We start from the raw sequence: 23082 nt of genomic DNA on the forward strand, positions 1-23082 counted from the left end.
GTTGGCATTCTCTCCGATAAGCTCCTGGGAAGATTCCTCTTTGACTCCTGAAGTTTCTTGGAGGACCTCCTCTCCTGCTTCCTGTCTTGGCTGGTAAATTTCTCCTCCTCCTCCTCCTCCTTCTTCTTCAGATTCTGAGTCTGATTGACCTCCTGAGACCCCTTCCCCCACACTAGGGAGAACAGGCCTGACCCTCCCACACTAGAGGCCATCAAGAGGCAGCTGGACAACCAAGTGTCAGGGATGCTTTAGGGTGGATTCCTGCATTGAGCAGGGGGTTGGACTCGATGGCCTTATAGGCCCCTTCCAACTCTGCTATTCTATGACAACTAGACCAAGGGTGTTCACATTTGGAGAAGCTCTAGAGGGCAGCTTTCCACTGATGGGCGGAGCTAAAGGCATTCCTGGTTGTACCTTCCTTTTCTTAGGGAGATTGCTGTCTACTTGCTCAAGAGGGTTTCTTGGTGCAGAAATATTACCGGGATGTGAAAGCCATCAGAGTCCATGGAAGGAGACTCATCACGACCATCTAGAAGGGACAAACTAGTGTGTGTATGTAAAAAGGAACAAAATAACAGAAACAAGCCAAGGGTCAATGAAACAGACAACCTTAGTTCCGAAAGAGACTGAGAAACAGGCAGAGAGTGAGCTTTTTAGCTCTGGAAGGTTAAGAGCATCTGGTGTGTGTACGCCTGTGTGTGTGCGTGTGGGTTTTTCTGTCTCCCTGGGATCAGATGAGAAGCAGTGGAGTTCCTGCTTAGCAAGGGTTCCACACTATCAGTCTTCACCTAGGCTCAACATGTATATTTATATAAATAAACTCAAATATTGTGAAATGCCATCCACCTCCAGTACAATTATTATTATTATTATTATTATTATTATTATTATTATTATTATTATTATTATTATTATTTACATTTATATCCCACCCCATAGCTGAAGCTCTCTGGGCAGTTTACAAAAGTTAAAAACAGTGACCATTAAAAAGAAATATACAAAATTTAAAACCATAAAAATTATTTATTTATTTTATTTATTAAACTTATATACCGCTCCCATAGCCAGGGCTCTCTGGGCGGTTTACAGAAATTCTAAAATTGAGGTAAAAACAAGTATACAAAATTTAAAACTCTAAAACACAGAACATACACACATAAAGCATTAAAAACCGATTAAAAACTAAACATGTGGGTAATTAGGATGTGCCGCCATATGCCTGGGCAAAGAGGAAAGTCTTAACCTGGCGCCGGAAAGATAGCAGCGTTGGCGCCAGGGGAGCCTCGTCAGGGAGATTGTTCCATAGTCTGGGGGCCACCACCGAAAAGGCCCTGTCCCTCATTGCCACACTCCGAGCCTCTCTCGGAGTAGGCACCCGGAGGAGGACCTTAGATGCTGAACGTAGTGACCGGGTATATTCACGTTGGGAGAGGCGTTCCGTCAGGTATTGTGGTCCCAAGCCGTGTAAGCATAAACTACAAACGCATAAACAAAAGCATAAACTACAAACAAAAACAGACAATATCACAAAAACAAACAATATCTCTCCTACCAAAGGATACTGAACCTGGCTAAGTTGTGTGCCCCTAGAACTTCTCAGTTTGGGGAATTGGGGAGTATGTAGCAGTATTTTAAAAACATCTCAAGGAAGCATCAATTGGCCTTCAGGGCCCATTAGTTAGCCCACTTCACTATTTTATTTTTTAAACATGGCGTGTGTGTGTGTGTGTGTGTGTGCGCGCGCGCGCGCATGCGCATGTGTGCATGTATCACTTTACAAAGAAGCATAAGCAAGAGGGAGAAAATGATAGGTCCTGCTTCATGGAGTTTACAGTCTAAACACTTGATAACGGAGAAGATAACACAGCAAGCGGGGCGCAATGGGAGGGGGAAATGGGATACCAAAGTATCCCATAGTGTTCCTTTTCTACAGATGGGGGGGGGGTAAGGTGTGTGGGCTGCATGCCCAGATGCATGAATCTGACCCTTTCAGTTTCTCATTTTTCCAGTCGTAAGTTCAGTTCATCTCAAACTTTGAGATCTTGTGGGGTTTTTTTTAAGGTTGTACGAAAATCCGTCAGCATTTCTTTGCACCTTTCACCTAACACGTTCATTTTTGTACGCGTGTTTGCCTACGGTATGCTTACTTTGCAAGCCACTTCCTAATATAATGCATATCTTGACCTTATTTTCTCTAATATGTGCATTCTTTGATGGCAAAGCTCCATTGCAAATGGTGGGGAAATGCGAATTCCGAAAGAGAACAGAGTTTGGGTGCGAAATTGAGTAAGCTCACATTAAAATGTGAACTGCTTCGCCTCCTATCCCTTCAACTGGCGTGTGCCTACATTTCCTACCAGCGGACAAGAGAATCAACTTGCCAGGGGATCTGAATTCTTTTTGTTGTGGGAGCCAGAGAGAGGGTAGCAGAGGCATAACCCAGACCAACCCATTTTTAAAAATTCAGCTCCCGCCCTCAGCAACTTGCGACGCAGTTACTGGGCACAGATAAATATTTCAGCACTCCATGAAATATTCATGTTCCTCCGTCTTCATCTTCTTTTGCTCAGTTAGCAGGGGCCCTGAGCATGAAAGATGGAAATAATTGCTCCTTCAACGAAGGCCTTGAAATAAATGGGTTTCTGAAAAAGCCCATCCTAGGCATGGAGGAAATGGGGACATGGTGCCCAGTGGAGACCATGAAGGCTTTGGGTCATGTGATCATCCTAGAAGCCAAAGGCCGCCACTTTACCCACAATGCCATGCTTCGTGTGGGCCAGTTTATAGAACCAGCAGAATGGAGGAGTTATGTCTGACTGGACTTTACCACTCCCAGCTGTGAGGAGGGTGTGTATACTTGTTGCTGCATGGCTAAATAATCTCCCACGGGGGTTGGGGGGTTGGGAGGAACTATCTACAGGCGGGGGGAAATACCAAATTTGGGGAAGAAGGGTAAGTGGAAACATTCACTCTATTTTGTTGTGTGGAGGGATTTTCTTTCATGGGAACTATTCCAGCATCAAACCTCCCCCCCCCCACACAGAAGGGCTCTTCTTATATTCCTATGAGATGCTGCGGATCAAACCTTTTGCATGCAAAGGAAGTGCTCTACCCACTGAGCGGCAGCCCCTTTAACCTTGGCATGTATTAAGTGTGGGCCCCATTATCCCTCTTTCTATGCACAATTACAGAAGTGTGTGTTGTTGGGGTGTGTGTGTGTGTGTGTTTGGGTGTGATAACACAGAGTTGCCTAGACAATTGTGCCTGCTCTGGTGCAGAAGTGGCATTTTCCTCTGAATAATGGCATAATCGTATACACCCACGCATTCAACCCGTCTGGCTCATGCTGGGTTGGGAGGCAGAGAGAGAGAGAGAGAGAGAGAGAGAGAGAGAGAGAGATGGGTGGGGCAGGACTAGGCTGAGCAAAGCTGAGCAAAAATAAAATAATAATAATTTTAAAAAAGCATCAGGTTGGTGGAGATGGTTTGGAATAACAAACGCTTCTCTGGTGTGGGCAGGCACGAAGAGGGCGAAGACGAGGAATCAAATAAAAGCACGTTTTAAAATGGAGCAAAAGAGATTTTATGCCGTGGTTATTATGCACAGGCAACACATGACCCAGAGCATCTGCAGCAAGACTCGGAGGGACTCTTGTGCGATGCCCTTTTGGAGCCTGGAAGTTGGGGGCCGGGGGTGGGGGAATGAATTGTATAGACTCTGCAGCACAAGCTGGGAAATGGGCGCGCAGCTGGCGTTCGCAGGCAGAGACCCACCTTTGGCTGAAGGGCCCACGCCTAGTGTTGCCCGCTGTTTGTTACAGAAGGGTTTGGGGGCACAGCCAGATTCTGGGTGGGGTTTGTCTAGGTTAGTGGCAGATTGCTTGCTGCGCTCTCTGCGTGAAATGAGAACATTCCCAGAACTGCTCCATTCTGCCCTCAGGAAGGATTTATAAGTCAGTTTGGAACCGGTGTCTCTGAGATAGACAGAAAGGAGGTTTGTAAGTACCAGAAGGAAAAGTGATGTGTGAATCTGTGGCCTTTTCTACACCTGAGGATTATCCCAGGAAAACGGAGGGATCATCCTTGCCTGCTCCTGTGTGTCATTTGCATGCACAGGGATGATCCCAGGATGATCCCAGGAAAAAAGGCAGGTGTAGAAATGGCCTGTGTAGGAAATAGGTAGGTAAGGAAAAAATGGTGCAGGATAGAGCCTCCAGTGGTAAGGAGCGTAATGAATTGAGCATTGAACTTGGACTAAGCATGCCTTGACTCAAATCCCAACTCTGTTATGAAGCTCTCTGTGTCATCTGGGACAAATTGCTACCTTGCAGGGTTGTTGTGAGAGTAAAAGGCGATAACCAGGGCCAAATCTACATAAAGCAGTATATGATACTTTGAAAAACGGTTTGAAAACAGTATATGGAATGTGCCCTGGGCTTGAACAGTAGTCAAAACTGTTATAAACCATTATAAAGCAGTAGTATAGATCCCGCCCAGGTGTACAATCATCACAAGTTCCTTGACAGGAGGGAAGGAGACAGAGACGTACAAAGCAGAATTGTCAATAGGATTCGCCCAAAGCAACGTTCAAAGCAAAATCGGGTGGTCCCACTGAGTCAAAACATCGGTAAGAAGCTTGAAGGAAACAACACCTTAAAAATACATAAAGTTTTTTTTCAGGGTTTGGGGGATATGCGCCCCACATTTCTTATTGCTTCTACATATCATCTAAACTGAAATCTGAAGCAGATTCAGAGAGTCCTGCATGCAAAGAAATTTCAAGGGAAGTTGACAAGAATTTTTACAAGACCACCTGTCTGGGGCTGTAGGATCTGAGCAGTTTCTCTTAGTGTATGGGATGTGTGGGAGATGAATTTGGCCTAGAACGGGCTGAGGTACGATTTCATAAAGTTTGAAAAATGCCGCGGTTAGGGGGCTGTCAGGTTGGGGGGCCAAATAAATAAAGGAGAGAATGTTCTTCTCTAGTTGTCCCTGCAACCCGAACCCCCCCCAGTCACTTTTGATTTCTCTCTAGCCATCCTTCCACCCACTCCTATGCCCACCCTCTTTTTTGGGGGGGGGAGAAAGAGGGGGGTGTCCCTGTAATTTGTCAGTAATTGATTTCTCTGAGCTTCATGTCAACGAGAAGGATCTCGGTTACCACGGCAACCCTTCCCCGATGCTGCTGATGGGAGGGGGGAGGGTGTACAGAACCCTCCCACGTGCTCCAGCACCCGTCTGTTCCCCCCTCCCCCAATTAATTCCCTTTAATTGATTTGTCTTGTTGAGGAAAGGTGGGCCCAAATTGGGGGAGGGGTGGGGGCGAAGGTGGGTCGTCCCTCTGAGGAACCAAAAGAGAGGTGCTGTTTGCCCATTTCCCAGGGTGAATTAATGGGCACGTTTGCGCGTTTCCAGTGACCTATAACTTAGCACGGATGCTGAGATGAGGAGAGTGGAGAATGAGAGGAAAAGACAGGCCAGCTGAAATTTGACCGGGGTGATGGTGGTGTTGTGTCGCTGGGTGTCCCCAGATGGGGGTTTCATTGCACGACTGCGCTTCTGCTGGCTCTTTTCTTACCAGGAAAAAGAAACACTGGTACAAAATAAACAATGGAATAACTGCTCATAATGCCTTTTGCCTGGTAGTGATAGACCCAGGAAGTGATTTCATCTCTCTGGTGATGCCTCCCTGGGTCTATCAGTAGCACAAGGAGGTGACTGTCTGGAAGCACCTTCTCGTGCTGTAGGTGGCTGAATTGATCCCATGTAGCCTTACGCTACACTGTTTTTGGAGGAGGAGCATAGTTTTGGGACAGAAGCAGCTGCTCTGTGTGCAGAAGGCCCCGGGTTCAGTCTCCGGCATCTGCGATGACCTCATACAGTCTGTATAATAAGGAGGGCCTCTTTTTTTATTGAATTAGAACTCAACTCCTAGACTAAGGGATTCTCTTCTGCTTTCACATGAGCAGCCTGGGGCGGAAAAGAACTTTTTCCCCAGAGCTGTCAGCAGGAGTGATTAACAGGTGTCTTCTTTGACTGTGCAGTGTTTTCTCAAATGGATTTCTTTGCTTTAAAAACACACACACATCTCACTAGATGCAGGAGAGAGAGAGAGAGAGAGTTCTCAAGGCAGAGAGTATAATTAGGCTGGGGGATTCCTTTGGCTGGCCACGTTCATATGGAAGATGTAACATAAACAGAGTAGCGTTTCCCCCCACCCACCCACCCCAGCTGCTGCAGTAGTGTGCATGCAAACTAAATCCCTGTTTATTCAAACACAGGTGCAGTACACCTCTCTGGGCGGCCTAATGCAGATTCAAAGGCCTGGATGCTGAAAGTTTGAGATCTAAGCTATGCTGAGTTTCCAAACCCCAAGAACTGTTGCTCAACATGGAATTTGGCCCTGAAGCTGAAACATTTCTGCACCACTGGTTCACTTGGTGTGCGGGTAGAGGTGTATGTGGAGTGGTATAGAATAATAATAATAATAACAACAACAACAACAACAACAACATTCCATTAATCACATCAGTCACTGGCATCACATCAAAAAACTACAGAAAACCTTCAGAAACTGGGCCTGCCAAAATACACCCACAACAACATCCAGAAAGCAGTCATATTAAAACATGCTCAATTGTCAGGAAATTCCTGAATCAGTAAAAGACAGCATTACTTGGCAAAGCCCATCATCTAGAAAAAACTCCATGAGCATGGAAAGAGAGATAACGCGGATCAAATGTTAATACTGCTGGTATTAACATTCAAAGCCCTAAACAGCTTGGGGCAAGGCTATCTGAAGGAACGCCTCCTCCCGTATGTACCTGCCCGGACCCTAAGGTCATCCTCAGGGGATGCGAGCCCCTGCCAAAGGAAGTGAGGCAGGTGGCTACCAGGAGGAGGGCCTTCTCTGCTGTGGCACCCCATCTGTGGAATGAGCTCCCTAAGGAGGTTCGCTTGGCACCTACATTATATGCTTTTAGATGCCAGGTGAAAACCTTTTTATTCTCCCAGCATTTTAACAGTCTATAAATAAATTTTAACTTGGTGTTTTAAATTTGTAATTTTGCATTGATGCTGTTTTTATCTGGTTGAGCTTTTATATCGTATTTTATAGTATGGTTTTATACTGTTGTTTTACACTTTGAATGTTTTTAATTTTTGTGAACCGCCCAGAGAGCTCCGGCTATTGGGCAGTATAAAAATGTAATAAAATAAATAAATAAATAAATAATTTCTAGACCACCCTTAAAGTGTTTCACATAAATTGGGACCGATCCAGACTTAGCCCTATTTTGACTTCACCTATTGAAGTCAATGGGGCTTAAGTTAGGGATGTTGAGCTTAAGTCCCATTGGTTTCAATATTTCTACTCTAAGTAGGGGTAAGTCAGGATCGGGCCCCATGTCACAGTAATCATTGCATGGCCGTCAGGCAATATTTGCAAGTCTCTAGGATTACTCAAACGATTAACCCAGAGTGTCATTTTGCACCCCTATTTTGGGGGCAGCTCATAAGGGGCTTCACTGGGCATCTCTTGGTTGCTGTGGATGGCACTGGGTTGGAAGGTGCCTCAGCTCCAATGTCAGTAGGGCTGTGAATCCATTCTGGATTTCAGTCAGAACCAGCTAGAACTCTAAAGGAGCTGTCCAAATTGCTGAACCCTATCCCCAAAATAGGTTCAGCACCTTGGCTAGCTCCCTGACCGAAATTCGGAGCAAATTGGCCTCCCCACTGACATTGGGGTATGGCTTTAAGATTTCCTCTTGGCCACGAAACTCACTCGATGACCTTGGGCCAATCCCTGTCTTTCAGCTCTGACCTTCCTCACAGGATCCTTGTGAGGATGTAAAGAAGAAACCCATAGAGGCCATCCAAACGCCTCGGGAAGGGAACAGGATGCCAGTGCAGTTAATAATGGTGGTGATCATAATGTGTTTGCGGACACATGCATTGGGATCGGAGCTGGGATTGGTAGCAGCTTAGAATCATAGAATCATAGAATAACAGAGTTGGAAGGGTCCTACAAGGCCATCCAGTCCAACCCCCTCCTCAATGCAGGAATCCACCCTAAAGCATCCCCGACAGATGCTTGTCCAGCTGCCTCTTGAAGGCCTCTAGTGTGGGAGAGCCCACAGCCTCCCTAGGTAACTGATTCCATTGTCGCACTGCTCTAACAGTCAGGAAGTTTTTCCTGATGTCCAGCTGGAATCTGGCTTCCTTTAACTTGGGTCCATTATTCCGTGTCCTGCACTCTGGGAGGATTGAGAAGAGATCCTGGCCCTCCTCTGTGTGACAACCTTTTAAGTCTTTGAAGAGTGCTATCATGTCTCCCCTCAATCTTCTCTTCTCCAGGCTAAGCATGCCCAGTTCTTTCCATCTCTCTTCATAAGGCTTTGTTTCCAGACCCCTGATCATCCTGGTTGCCCTCCTCTGAACATGCTCCAGCTTGTCTGCGTCCTTCTTGAATTGTGGAGCCCAGAACTAGACACAATACTCTAGATGAGGCCTAACCAGGGCTGAATAGAGAGGAACCAGTACCTCATGTGATTTGGAAGCTATACTTCTATTAATGCAGCCCAAAATAGCATTTGCCTTTCTTGCAGCCATATCACACTGTTGGCTCATATTCAGCTTGTGATCTACAACCATTCCAAGATCCTTCTCGTTTGTAGTATTGCTGAGCCAAGTATCCCCCCATCATGTAACTGTGCCTTTGGTTTCTATTTCCTAAATGTAGAACTTGGCATTTATCCCTATGAAATTTCATCCTGTTGTTTTCAGCCCAGCACTCCAGCCTATCAAGATCACTTTGAAGTTTGTTTCTGTCTTCCAGGGTATTAGCTATCCCACCCAATTTTGTGTCATCTTGCTGTTGCATGGTGACAACTGTCCAAACTGAAATGGGGGAGGGGAAACAAAACACACCTTTGGAAAGTTCAAAACTCGACGTTGCAAGAGATCTAGTTTCAGCACCACAGACAGCGCCAGCGGCCTCCGGGTTCCATGAGCGGATCTGGTTGTTCTGCAATTTCTCCAGCTAGAAACCAAGATTGATCTCTTTCGCCAGCGGAGTGTCCTGCATCCAGCCTCTCAAAGAATCACAAGAGTGGGGCACCACGGAACTGATGCACAGTCCCCTTGTGCCACAGTGCCCGTTGCAAGGTTAGCTGGCATATTTGCTGGTGCCTGAGCCATCACTACTCCTCCACTGCTGCTGGTTAAGATCAGCAGGATGGAGGCTCTCTGATCAAAGGACCATCCCCTCTAGACAGAGCCTCTCTCTCTCTCTCTCTCTCTCTCTCTCTCTCTCTCTCTCTCTCTCTCTCTCTCTCTCTCTCTCTCTGTGTGTGTGTGTGAAATGTTTTTGGTTTTGTTATGTTTTTCCAAAAGTTGGAAGCAAGCCAGATCTTTCTAGGAGACAGTTCGTAAGTGGGTAGACATAGAGTCTGGAGCGGCCCAGTGATTTCTGTTAGAATGCACACAGCATCAGTAAATCCAGAGCTGATCATGAACTCTGGTCTTTCTGGTGTCCACGTCCAAAACTCCTTTCCTGTCTCCTCCTTCTATCTCGGTTGGTTGACTTCGGCAGCTTCTGAGTTCCAATGTCGTCATACTTCCCATCTGCCAGGCTCTGATACAGGGAGTGGAGGAGGAGGGAGGGATCCCTGCCTCTCCACATCCTCAGTGATACGAGCTTCCCTAATCTGTCTCAGGCAGTATCTCAATCTTCCAGAGGGAGTCTGCTTTTTGGAACTAGTTGAGAGATGGGAGATGCGCAAGACGAAGACGGAGGGACGCTGGGCGCACTTAAGCTCCGTGAAAGATGCCGTAGAAAATCTCTTCTCATGCATTAGAAAGCGAAAGGGTTTTGCACAACCTGTATCTTGAGATGCCGACATCTTTTGGGGAGGGGGGGGACCATAAGCTTGAATCAGCATAGTGTACATGGGCATTTCCACAGCAGACATGTACAAAGAGTGGAGGACATCCCTGCATCATTAAACTGCAGTGTACACACACGCGGGGTGTGTGAGAGGAGTCCCAGCCCAATCAGGGTCAGCGTACACTGGTGTTTAAAGATGTGGGTCCGTTTGTAGTGCGATGCATTGAGCCACCCCTTAATCAGCTTGTGAATCAGCTCAAGCATTAATGGATTGATTGATGGAGGTAGATTTTAATTGGTGGGGCTGCAACCAATGGGTGAACAGCATGGGAGGGATAGAAAGCCACATTATAGCAGGCCAGACTGTCCATCTAGTGCCATCTCTGTTCTGGCTGGCAGTAGGTGTCCAGGGTCTCAATTAGAGGGTCTTTTGCATTACTGGCTGGCTGTTCATTGCTGGGAATTGAACCAATGACTTTCTGCATGGAAAACCAGTGTTCTACTGCCCTTTCCTTGGTGTCTGCTTTTCCAGCCGCCTTCGGATGTCGAGGTGAATGTGCTGCACCATAAGATTAGCTGGGCCCAGTTCTGTAGAGGCTGGTGGCTCTGATGTCAGTAGGGCACTGAATCCACTCTTGGTTTCGGTCAGAACCATTCGGAACTCTAAAGGAGCTCTCCACGGTGCACACCAGATAGCTATTTTAGAGTTCTGACTGGTTCCAAAGCGGACTCACTGTCCCACTGATATCAGAGCCACCAGCCTCCACTGGACCAGTTAGTACACCTTGTTTGTTTGTTTATAGATTAATTTATGGTTTAAATTGTTGTGAATTTCCTAGAGACCTTCAGCTAGTGGGCAATATAAATTTATTTATTTATTTATTTATTTATTTATTACATTTTTATACCACCCAATAGCTGAAGCTCTCTGGGCAGTTCACAAAAATTAAAATCATGAAGAGCATAAAAACAACCAACAATCTAAAAACACAAATACAAAATACAATATAAAAAGCACAACCAGGATAAAACCACACAGCAAAAATTGATATAGGTTAAAATATGGAATTAAAACAGCAAAGTTTAAATTTAAGTTAAATTAGGTGTTAAAATACTGAGAAAATAAAAAAGTCTTCACCTGGCGTCTAAAGGCATATAATGTATGTGCCGAGCGAACCTCCTTAGGGAGCTCATTCCACAGCCGGGGTGCCACAGCAGAGAAAGCCCTCCTCCTAGTAGCCACCTGCCTCACTTCCTTTAGCAGGGGCTCACGGAGAAGGGCCCCTGTGGATGATCTTAAGGTCCAGGCAGGCATTCCTTCAAATAACCTGGCCCCAAACCGTTTAGGGCTTTGAATGTTAGTTCCAGCAATTTGAATTGGGCCCGAACGTGGACTGGCAGCCAATGAAGTTGTAAAAGGACTGGCGTAATGTGGTCTCGCCGGCCAGTCCCTGTTAGTAGGCGGGATCCATAATAATATGGATCCATCAATCCATATAACTACTTCATTAAACCGATATCCCAAAGGTCTCTACTTCCCTTGCTTGGCTTCGTCCATTTTCTTCTGCTGCCCCTTATGCCTGGAACGCTCTTCCAGAACATTTGAGAACTACAAGTTCAATCGCAGCTTTTAAAGCTCAGCTAAAAACTTTTCTTTTTCCTAAAGCTTTCAAAACTTGATTTTTCAAAACTTTTATACTGTTAGTTTTACCCTACCCAGTGCCTGTTTACCCTACCCTGTGCCTGTTTGCATTCTCTTCCCCTCCTTATTGTTTTATTATGATTTCATTAGAATGTAAGCCTATGTGGCAGGGTCTTGCTATTTACTGTTTTACTCTGTACAGCACCATGTACATTGATGGTGCTATATAAATAAATAATAATAACAATAATAATCCCACCTTTCCATCAACAGTGGTGCTCAAGGCAGCTAACTATTATAAAATTGAGATTAAAATGAAGGCTTGAAAAACATAGGAACAACTATATTTAAAACACAGTTAAAAGCACAACAATACAACCTCCTACAGCAGGAGACCAGCTTACACGCGAAAGGCCTGCCTGAATAAAAAAACCTCTTTGTCTCCTGGCAGAAGAACAAGAGAGGCAGTTAAGCTAGTTGCCCAAGGCAGAGAGTTTTTGAACCTGGGAGCAACCACCAAAAAGGCCCTCTCCTGCATTCCCACCAGACATGTTTCTCTTGGTCATAAATCCCATGGTTTTCACTAAGCACTGTGTGAAGGAGCCCTTCCTTTTATCTGTTCTGAATCTGCCACCGTTTGGCTTCATGAGAGATGACCCCATCTATCTCCCTGTCTCCTTTCCCCACACAATGCATCATTTTGTACAGGCTGTTCCGAAATGTAAAGAGCCCCAAACGTTGGAACGTTTCCTCATGGGGGACATGCTCCAGTCCCTTGATCAGAGATGCTCTGCCTCTCCCCACTTGCTGGGCAACCCAAAGGGGACGGATGCTGTCACGTAATATGAAAGACCACTTATTATGCCATGACACAGGCTCTGAACAACAGACCCGGCTGAGGCTGCTCCCTGCTCAAGCCAAGCACCACCGCTTGATACGCCTGAGGCAAGGGATAAGAACCACCTTCCTCCAAACTATGTGGAGAAAGGGGTTTAAAATGGAGAAGGATTTTAATATATATAATAATGCGCTGTGAGTTATATCTGCTGAGGTGAATGATTGTCAGAGTGGGTGCTGAATGTGTAAACTTAAGATGATAAATGCCAAATAGACACGTGGGACTTTTGTGGTAGTTTAAAAACAAAACAATCAAAATTTATTTTTAAAAGTTCACAAGCTTTGTTTCAACTAACAACATTTAAAAACCTATTTGAAAACTTTCATACAATCCTGTCACTCATTCACATACGCGCTTTCCTTTTTCTCACACAATCACTCTTGAACTTTCTTTATTCTCAGTATTGATTGATATACATCCACTACGTGCACACCACACTCCAAAGACACCACTCACTACACTGACTCTCAAATTTCCCAGAACTTAAGTACCATAAACACAGAGAGCACTACAGACTCTAAGAGTACCTAACAAGTCCCCCCCCGTCTGCTGTAGCGTGCATGTCCTGCTTATGAGCTTATTTTTATTTATTTATTTATTTATTTATTTATTTATTTATTATATTTTTATACCGCCCAATAGCCGAAGCTCTCTGGGCGGTTCACAAAAATTAAAACCACAATAAAACACCCAACAGGTTAAAAACACAATTACGAAATACAGTATAAAAAGCACAACCAGGATAAAACCACGCAGCAAAGTTGATATAAGATTAAAATACAGAGTTAGAACAGTAAAATTTAAATTTAAGTTAAAATTAAGTGTTAAAATACTGAGAGAATAAAAAGGTCTTCACCTGGCGACGAAAGGAGTACAGTGTAGGCGCCAGGCGAACCTCTCTGGGGAGCTCGTTCCACAACCGGGGTGCCACAGCGGAGAAAGCCCTCCTCCTAGTAGCCACCTGCCTCACTTCCTTTGGCAGGGGCTCACGGAAAAGGGCCCCTGTAGATGATCTTAATGTCCGGGCAGGTACATATGCTAGGAGGCTTCTGGTTGGCCCCTGTGGGAAGCAGGATGGTGGACAAAGAGGCCCTAGGTCTGATCCAGCAGGGACTCTTCTTATCTTCTTATGCTTGGCGAGAACATTTGCATGTGAATTACACTCTCAGCTTCCTTTAATAGCTTTCCAGTTCTTAATGCTTTTATTCCTCCACCCCCCTCTCTTCCCCTGCCTCTATTTCTTTTCCCTCTCTTGAGCAGGAAATCCCTTCACGTGAAAATCATAGATGTGGAAGAATATGAGAAAAAGGACAACTTCTTCATCGAGTTGGGACAGCCGCGCTGGTTGAAACGGGGTATCTCAGGTAAGTGGGACGGGGTGGACCTTCAATTTGCAGAGGGAAACGGTCCCCCACCCACGGGTGGCAACATAAGATTGAGACATGGCCTTCAAATGGTTTTCTGGAGAACGCTGGGGTTTCCCAGAGGCAGGCCAGGAGAGGAGTTCAGTAATGGCGGAGACAGAAGTGTCTCTGGAAGAAAACATGGGCATCACAGCCATTGCTGGTCTCCCCCCATGGCACGTAGCTTCCGCGCATGTGTGAGGGCACGCTTTGCTCATGTGAGGTGCAAGTGTGGTCCGGCAGTCCCACCATGGACCAAAGAGGATATAATATGACCCAGAATCCTTTGCAGTCCACAGCGGTTCTGTGTCGGATTAGTCAATGGGTTGAATCTGGGTTTTGTTGTAGTTAGAGTATAGCCATTAAACGTGGGACCTAAGTTAGTCCTGACTAGCATAAATCCCATTGATTTCAGGTGTGTATGTGTGTGTACGTACTCTAAGTGTGACAATGTCAGGACCTGACCAAAGGTGGAAAGCTGTGCGAGTGAGGCACTTTGATTTTAGGAGGTCATTGGGAGTCCCCTACCTTTAATCTTGGGGAAGGAGAAAGTTTTGTGCCAGGGGGTAGCTCGTCTTGCAAGGGGGTGAGAAGTAGCCCCTGCTGAAATCCCCACTCTTAACGCTACAGGAGCCTCTGTCTTCCTCTGCTCAGTCTGATATCTGGCAATCCTGGATCTATTGTCACGGTGGCCCTTTGTGCCTCAATCCCATACGTGGCTTGGTTTGAACGGGCAGTGATACTTTATGCGGGGGGGGGGGGCAGCATTGCCTTTGATGGGGGTCCCCAGTTGTCCTTCCCCTGCTGTTTCTTTCCTTAGATCATGAATCTCTCTGTCTCTTTACTGACGAACTGCATAATTTGTCTTTCTCCTTCTCTCTGTTCCCTTGGTTGCAGCCCTTTTGCTGAATCAAGGTAAGTGTTTCCCTTCTCTCTTCCTTCTCCTCCAACCAGCTCTGCCTCCACTAATCCACTCCCCACCCACCCCGCATCCGTTCTGGCCGCCCACTCCGAATTTCTCATAGGCACAAACCGGTCACGTCAACTGCTGGTGAGATTTCTTGGCCCCAAGTACCACAGCTGGTGATGCTGTTCTCACCACCTAGGTTTCAGTGCTAAGCATTTATTCTGCCCATTGTATAGATGGAGCAACTGAGGCCAAAGGCAACTGACAGCACCATCCTATACATGCTTACTAAGGAGTAAGCCCCATTAAATTCAGTGGGACCTACTCCCAGGTAAGTGAGTACAGGATGACAACCCAGATCAGGGCTTGGAAACTAGCTTTGTAGGGTTGGAAATGTTTTTCTTTAACGCAAGCTTCTTTTCTTTTACTGATCTTTCTTTGTTCCATTTGCAAAAACAAAATGAACAAAAAGCAGAACATGCCTGCAATTTCACTGAACATTTCAAATAGCGTGGGATTTTGCTTAGTTTAGGGTGCTGGGAAGAGAGCAGGAGGAAGTGGTTTTTTGCCTTGAAATATTACCAGCATTTTGGGGAATACAGATATATTATGTTTTTAGCATGTACCTGTATTATGCACACTTGCTGTATCAGACCAAAAGGTCCATCCCACCCAGCCCTCCCCAATGTGGATCGCTCCAGATGTGCTGGCCTACAACTCCCATCAGCCCCAGCTGACATGGTCAATGGCCAGGGATGCCCCCAAAACATCTGGAGGGACACATATTAAGGAAGTCTGGTCTGGTCCAACATTTTGGTTCTAACTGTGGCCAAGCCAGGTGTGTCTAAATTCTGAAGATGATGGTTTTCCTTCATTGTCTGTCCCCAGCATTGGTATTCAAAGGTATATTGCCTCTGAACATGGAGGTTCAACCACTAACAGCCATTGCTAGACCTCTCATCCAGGGGATGAACTGATCCTAATATTTCCTCCAACGTCATGTGTGGGGCATAGGAATATATGGATTTTGTAAAATCCATTCCTTCTGCTTTTCGTGGATTGTCAAGCGCCTTTCGTTCCATCGTCCACTCATTGGTGGAATCAGATTATTTCCAATTTCTGGAATTTGCGCAAATTTGCACTTATGAACACGCACACATGCCCCACCCACACAAATGTTGCATTTTCATGCTCCAGCCTACTATTTACATAGTTTTCTGGGACTGAATTTGCATAAAATTCTGGAAAGCAAAACAAACTGATCTCACAACCCCAATGATCACCCCCGGGTTTTGCTCACTCCAAAATTCAATGCACATTTTCCGATTCCTCTTCAGACACCAGTGGAATTTTGAGGGGAGCCAAAAGACTTTTAGGGTGCAACCCTATGCATGTTCAGACAGAAAAGAAAGTCCTACAACTCTCTACATTTCTCAGCCGGCCTGGCTGTCGGAGTTCTAGGACATTTCTAAACATGCATAGGACTGCGTCCTTAGAACGTCTATTGATATTTCTGACGTGTGCATGCCTGTGGGGTTTCCTAGGACATCCTTGCTGTGATGGTGGAAAGATTACCTAATGGAGATATTATCTTGCTGAAAGAGCCCTTCTCTGTGGTAATGGAACATCAGAAGTGCCCTGATGCTGGATCAGACCAAGGGTCCATCAAGTCCAGTACTCTGTTTGCTCAGTGGCCAACCAGCCATCGGCCAGGGATGAACAAGCAGGACATGGTGCCACAGCACCCTCCTGCCCATGTTCCCCAGCAACTGGTGCATGCAGGCTTATTGCCTCGAATACTGGAGATAGCACACAACCATCACGGCTAGAAGCCATGGATAGCCTTCGCCTCCAGGAATTTATCCAACCCCCTTTTGAAGCCATCCAGATTGGTGGCCGTCACTACATCTTGTGGTAGTGAGGTCCATAATTTAACTCTGCGCTGTGTGAGCAAGCTCTTCCCACCCCAAATCCCCCAAACAGACAGGAAGGAAGGAAGGAAGGAAGGAAGGGAGGGAGGGAGGGAGGGAGGGACCCTAACACTATGGGCTGTGCAAGCAGATGAACTACAGCCTTCTATTAAACATCTGTGGCAGGGAGAACAAGCACCATGCGTGGGTGTGAGAATGCCATGGGAGAGAGTTGCGTGGGAGAAAATGTGTGTGTGTCCACATTAGCCATGTTCTGGGAAGGCTGGGAGTGTGGGGGAGAAAACCTATGTGCTTCAGAAGAGAATGAAATGAAAATGTGTGTCTCAGTGATGTCCCCTGCCAAACGGACTCTCTGTGTGCTTGTGAGGGTGCCTGACAGCGCAGGCTTAAGCATCGGGAGGGAGCGCCTCTGAATAAGCGCCACTGAGCAAAAATGTTTAGTCAGTGGCGCAGGGCATGTTGCCTGTCTCTGACGGTTGCGGGAGCGCGATTGTAAATACAGCAGCACACTGAGTCCGCCAGCCCCATGCCCTCATGAGGCCCGAATAGTTACTTTGCTGGCTTTACATTTATTTATTTATTTATTTATTTAGTATTCACATTTATATACCACCTTATCTGCTAAAAAGTCATCAAGGTGGCATACAGCTGTTTAAAACGATAACACCCTGAAACCATTTTTTAAAAGCTAGGATTCTAAAAACAGCAAAAACAAAACAAAACAACAATGTTAAAACCGCACATTTAAAAATGCAACATTGAAAAGGCACAACTTTACACCATTTCTAAAGGCTGAGAAAGTGGGGTACAATGGAAGCCCTGGAGGGGGCATATTTCATAGTTCGGTGGAGGCTGGTGACTCCGATGTTTAGTGGGGCGGTGAATCCGCTCTGGTTTTCCGTCAGAACTCTAAAGGAGCTATCCAAGGGGATTTGCAACCTGGATTGTGTTGTTATAGTTGTGACTGGTTCTGACTGCAACCCTAAGCAGGTTCACTGCCCCGCTGTCGTTGGAACCACCACTGTGATGGTTTGCGGGGAAACGCAGGAGAAAACCCTTTCACCCGTGTGGGGAAATGTTGTTCTCAAGAGGGCCTCTCCTGTGGATCATAATAGCCAGGCAGGGTCATAACAAGGCAGATGGACACTTACATAGCCAGATCCTAAGCGACTTAGGGTTTTGGTTTAGCATGCATAGGACTGGGCTCTGGAGAGTAAGGCAAGCTTTGCAGGACCTTCGTTGTCAGGCTGAAAAGTCCAGAATTTAGATGATAGATACTTTATTTATTTATTTATTTATTTATTTATTGCATTTGTATACCGCCCCATAGCCGAAACTCTCTGGGCGATTCCCATAAGATAAAAACACTTAAAAACAATATACAAAGATTAAAACCCACAAAAACAAGCAAAATACACATACATATAAAACCACTATAACAACTTCAAAACCAATGAGCCAAAAAACAGACCCACTGTCATTGCGTATTGCTAAATGCCTGGGAGAAGAGAAAAGTCTTGACCTGGTGCCAAAAAGATGACAATGTCGGCGCCAGGTGGGCCTTGTCAGGGAGATGGTTCCACAGTTGGGGGGCCACGCCAGAGAAGGCCCAATGGCATGGTGGGATGGAACTCCTTACAATGTACTGAAGCCCGAGTTCTTATACCTGATAGCTGTGGAGGTTTCAAATATTGCAGCTTATGTTCACTTCAGGGTTTGGGAGAAGATTCTTTGTGTGTGTGTGTGTGTGTGCGTGTGTGCATGGACACACACAAGAAGTACATGTGTGTGTAAAACCATGAAGTCCGTAACCACAAGACTTACACAGCTTACGCAGACTTTCAGCATATACTTAATGGGAGACTTTGGAAGCCAGGTGTGCGACTCCCCCTATAGGGCCAGTATGTCGGGCCAAATGCTCCATTTGCCTGCTAGGCGAGCCGGCCCTGTTGTCTGAAGCCTTGCAAGCACACATATCGATGCCTTCCTGATGCATCCATTTACCCCAGCCTGTAATCTTGGGCTGTTAATTGTTCCAGTGGCTTGGAGCAAATTGGAGTGGAATAATCCGTTCCAGCCCCGCTCCACTTCTGCACTGGGAAAACTAAAGCTCAGCCTCCCTCCCTCGGGTGTTTGAAGCAGCACCACAGCCGGTATCAGGAAGGAGAGGCTGGCAAGCAATGTCACCCTGGTGGGAGATGTCACCCGCATGTGGAGGCTGAGATGGGCCAAAGCGAGAAGAGAGCTGGTTCTAATTAGAGCTGGGACTGGATGGGCTTGGTTTCTTTGCAAAGTGCACCAGCGTCATCCCCACCCCGGTCGCTGCCAAGATGTGCTCTCAGGAGCCAGAGGATGGTTCTGGCTTGCAGTGAACCATTTTTATTCTCTGTAGCCACACAGATGTACCAACAAGCACATCTGTGTATCACTGACACCCAGCTTAGAGCAGGACTGTGTGTTAATTCTCAATGTCCATGTATCTTGCACGAGCAGGGAATTTGATATTTGGAGTCAAAGATAATGCTCTGAGACCCTGAGCTTTCTCCTCCTTCTCCTTCTCCTTCTCCTTCTCCTTCTCCTTCTCCTTCTCCTCCTCCTCCTCCTTCTCCTCCTCTCCTTCTCCTTCTCCTTCTCCTCCTCCTTCTCCTCCTCTCCTTCTCCTTCTCCTTCTCCTTCTCCTTCTCCTTCTCCTCCTCCTCCTCCTCCTCCTCCTCCTCCTCCTCCTCCTCTCCTCCTTCTCCTCCTCCTCTCCTTCTCCTTCTCCTTCTCCTTCTCCTCCTCCTCCTCCTCCTCCTCCTCCTCCTCCTCCTCCTCCTCCTCCTTTCCTTTTCCTCCTCCTCCTCCTCCTCCTCCTCCTCCTCCTCCTCCTCCTCCTCCTCCTCCTTCTTCTGGAACAGTAAGTTCCTAGTCCTTGTGACAGTTGAAACAAGCTTGAAAATTGGGGTGGGGGTGGGGGGTGGAGGAAGACAGTGTTTGATGATGAACGAGAAGCCAGAGGAAAATAAGACAGGGTTTTAAGGCTTGGGTTTTTCTTTCCTTGTTTTGCCTTGCTCCTTCTCTGTCCTAAGAACAGAATAAATTATGCAAAATAAGCAACACTGCTTAATTTCCATAATTTGCTGTAGTTGCAGAATCCTGCTTTTCTCTATGTCCAATTTTGGATTTGGATTTTATTTATTTTTTTAGTGCAGGGGATGCACTGTCACATAATCTGAACACACTGTCCTGACAATTTAACATATTGTTGGTGGGATCCGTCTTGGCGTCCGATTCGGGTGAAACAACAAGCCTGTTTATGAAGGGTAGAGCTGTTTCTCCTGTCTTGGAAACGATCCATAGCTAAGAGCAGGGAAGGAGCCAAAGGCCGGGGAGGCAAGCTGAAGTCAGTCTGACTCGAAAAAAGAGAGAAACAGCCAGTTTATACAATCTCCAGAATCAAGTGGTAACGCTTATACCATTTCAGGCTGTAGGTGCAGAGTTATATATTTTAATGCTCCTCTAGCAAAAAATAAATTTGAAAAACCCTAACAATTCACATCTCCCTACACATAGAAATCTAATACATCAGGGAGAAGTAATCAACCTAGTTTTTCCCCTGATGAGCTCTTTTTCTAAATACAGGGAAAATTGTTGTTGTTGTTGTTGTTGTTGTTGTTGTTGTTGTTGTTGTTGTTGTTGTTGTTCTTCTTCTTCTTCTTCTTCTTCTTCTTCTTCTTCTTCTTCTTCTTCTTCTTCTTCTTCTCCTCCTCCTCCTCCTCCTCCTCCTCCTCCTCCTCCTTCTTCCTCTTCCTCTTCCTCTTCCTCTTCCTCTTCTTCTTCTCCTTCTCCTTCCTGAAGTGATAAGAAAAGGGTTACCATCTTCTGTGGTAGGTGGAGGTTACAGAGAATATAAACTCATTCTGCAGAGAGTTTGTCCCTGGAAGATTATTCAGAATCTGTAGTTTCTCAAGAAGTTGGAGTCTTTTACTGAGGAACCAGCTGGGACTTGAATATTTCAAGTCACAGGGGAAGGTTCCACTCTGTAAAAACAGCCATTTCTATGCCACACCAGGCTCCCAGTTTTTACGCCTCTTTCCCCAGAGAATCAGAATGGGATGCATGAAAGGCACTGCTGCTGAAATCCCCATTGCTCAGATAGACTGTTCCTGCTCAGAAGAAGTTGTGCAAAAAGTTTTCTGGCTGCTGCCATCTCTTGTTTTCAGTCCCCCACCCCACCTATCCTGCCCTATCCTAGCAATTTTCACTCAGTGGCTGAATGTGCTTTAGTGTATTAGGCTGTGCAAGCACAGGGCCAGTGGGGAATTTTGCTACTCTGCCTAGCATGCTGCCCTCACTAAGCCTCCAAATGTGATGATACAGATTTGAAGTGTGCTTATGGCCATCTCACATATGCATTGCAAGGATTTCCTGGCCCTGACAGCTGTACTGTACAATCCAAGAAAAGTGCCCAGGGTCTCTTGCTAGAGGTAAGAGGCTGTGGAAATAATGCATGGAGCAGGGGCTCATCATGACAGTTAAATTGAACCTCCACATTCAAGGATACTGTACCTCTAGCTACTACCAGATGCTGGGGACAAGCAACAGGGGGAAGACATGGCTAAACTAGGACTGGGAAGAGACTCAGATCCAAACTCTGGCTCTGTGATGAAGCCCACTGGGTGACTTTGGACCAATTACACACCCTCAGCTTAACCTCTGTCATAGGGTTATTGTGAGGATAAAAATGGTGAGCAGGGAGAGGAGGAATCGTGCATGCCTCCCTGTGCTCCTCGGAGGGAAAGGTGGGATTAAATGCTATAAATAAATAAATAGATCCTCTTTGTAGACCTGTTGCTTTCAGGCTGCCTCTGGATGGTCACTGTTGGAGAACATTGGGCTGGATAAGACCTTACTTAACCCTGATGCTCTCCAGATGTGAGGGCAATGGGAGTTGGTGGCTCCAATGTCAGTGTGGCAGTGAATCCGCTCCGGATTTCAGTCAGAACCAGCTCCTTTAGAGTCCTGACTGGTTCTCACTGAAACCTGAAGCGGATTCTCACCTTGGATAGCTCCTTTATTGCTTTGCCTGATTCCGAATGAAACCCAGAGCAGATTCACCGACCCACTAATATTGCATCCACCAGCCTCCACTGCTTGGATGGGATCATGGGCCCCTGAGCCTAGTTGCCACCACTCCGTTACTGGGAGTTGTAGTGCAAAACACCTGGAGGGCATCAGGGTTGGGAAAGGCTGGGTTAGAAGGACCTTGGTCTGGTCCAGCAAAGCAGTCCACACGGAGAGGCATCTCGTTCACGTTGTGTTTCCCCTAACCCAGTGGATACTGACAAGAAACTCACAGCGGAGGAAGAGGAGGCCCGGCGGATTGCCGAGATGGGCAAACCCATCCTAGGGGAAAACTCCCGCCTCGAAGTCATCATTGAGGAATCCTACGATTTCAAGGTAACGAGAGCGGCACAGGGTCCTATTTATGATGGCTTGATGACAATAATGATCTTTCTGGAGACAAATCCCTAACCAAGGTGTTTACAAGGAACATGAAAACGATAAAATCACAATAAGCTGTCTTAAAAAAACCCCATGAATTAAAAGGAAAAAAGCTATCAGGAATCCTTCCCATGGGGTGGTTGGTGGAAGATGTGAGAATTCAGCTGGAACTGAAGCCAATGTCTGGTGTTTCCCTCTTCTAGCTCCGTCTCTCCTGGAATCCTTTCCATGGGGCAGTCAATGGTAGATGGCCGTGTGTGTGTGTGTGTGTGTGTGTGTGTGTGTGTGTGTGTGAGAGAGAGAGAGAGAGAGAGAGAGAGAGAGAGAGAGGAATCCAGCTGGAGGCCTGCCCCGAGATCTTCTTTGCCTGCCTTCTCTCTCCTTTTTTGTGGGCCTCCTTTCTGAACCTTGATTTGAAAATGGGCAGAAAAGACCTTCTCAATGAGGCACCAATAGGATGAAACCCTTAAAATGAGGGGCACTGAATTCCCTGTTGTAGTAAACTCACACAGCGATGGGTGATGATGGTAAATCATGTTTATTGAGAAAATAACAAGAGTTTATATACCTATTTTGTGCTCACTCAATTCCTCCCTCCTCCCTTGGGTGAGTCAACCTTCATTGTCAGGTTTGAGTAAGGTGATTAACTTTTCTCATTACCGGTGTTTGCTAACTAGCTCTCTTACCCTGTTTGTTCCCTGGATTAAGCTGGAAGTCAAAACATGACACACTGCTCTTAGACAATAGACAATAGGGAGATAAAGGGGTTTGCCACTTCCACCCTTTATCTCCAGACAGTTTGCTGTCTGTAGGACTCCAGGCGTTGCGACATCCCCACACCTGTGTGATTTGGCATTTTGCAAAATCTCTGCACACACACACACAGAGTGCAGCTCCAGGTTCTCAAGAGGCCACGTGCAAGAAAATTTCAA

The 23082-nt window shown here is 46.2% G+C and overlaps 1 protein-coding gene across 1 annotated transcript in view; it reads left to right on the plus strand.

Annotated features, from left to right (window-relative positions):
* Positions 1–23082, plus strand: part of SLC8A2 (solute carrier family 8 member A2) — a 95030-nt gene that overhangs the window by 64640 nt on the left and 7308 nt on the right. The window contains exons 3-5 of the mRNA XM_063140835.1: positions 13686–13789; positions 14726–14743; positions 21981–22105. Coding sequence (XP_062996905.1) covers positions 13686–13789; positions 14726–14743; positions 21981–22105 — 247 coding nt within the window. The remainder of the gene's footprint in view (positions 1–13685; positions 13790–14725; positions 14744–21980; positions 22106–23082) is intronic.

The sequence above is a fragment of the Elgaria multicarinata genome, chromosome 13 (assembly GCF_023053635.1).
Source record: "Elgaria multicarinata webbii isolate HBS135686 ecotype San Diego chromosome 13, rElgMul1.1.pri, whole genome shotgun sequence".
NCBI lineage: Eukaryota > Metazoa > Chordata > Lepidosauria > Squamata > Anguidae > Elgaria > Elgaria multicarinata.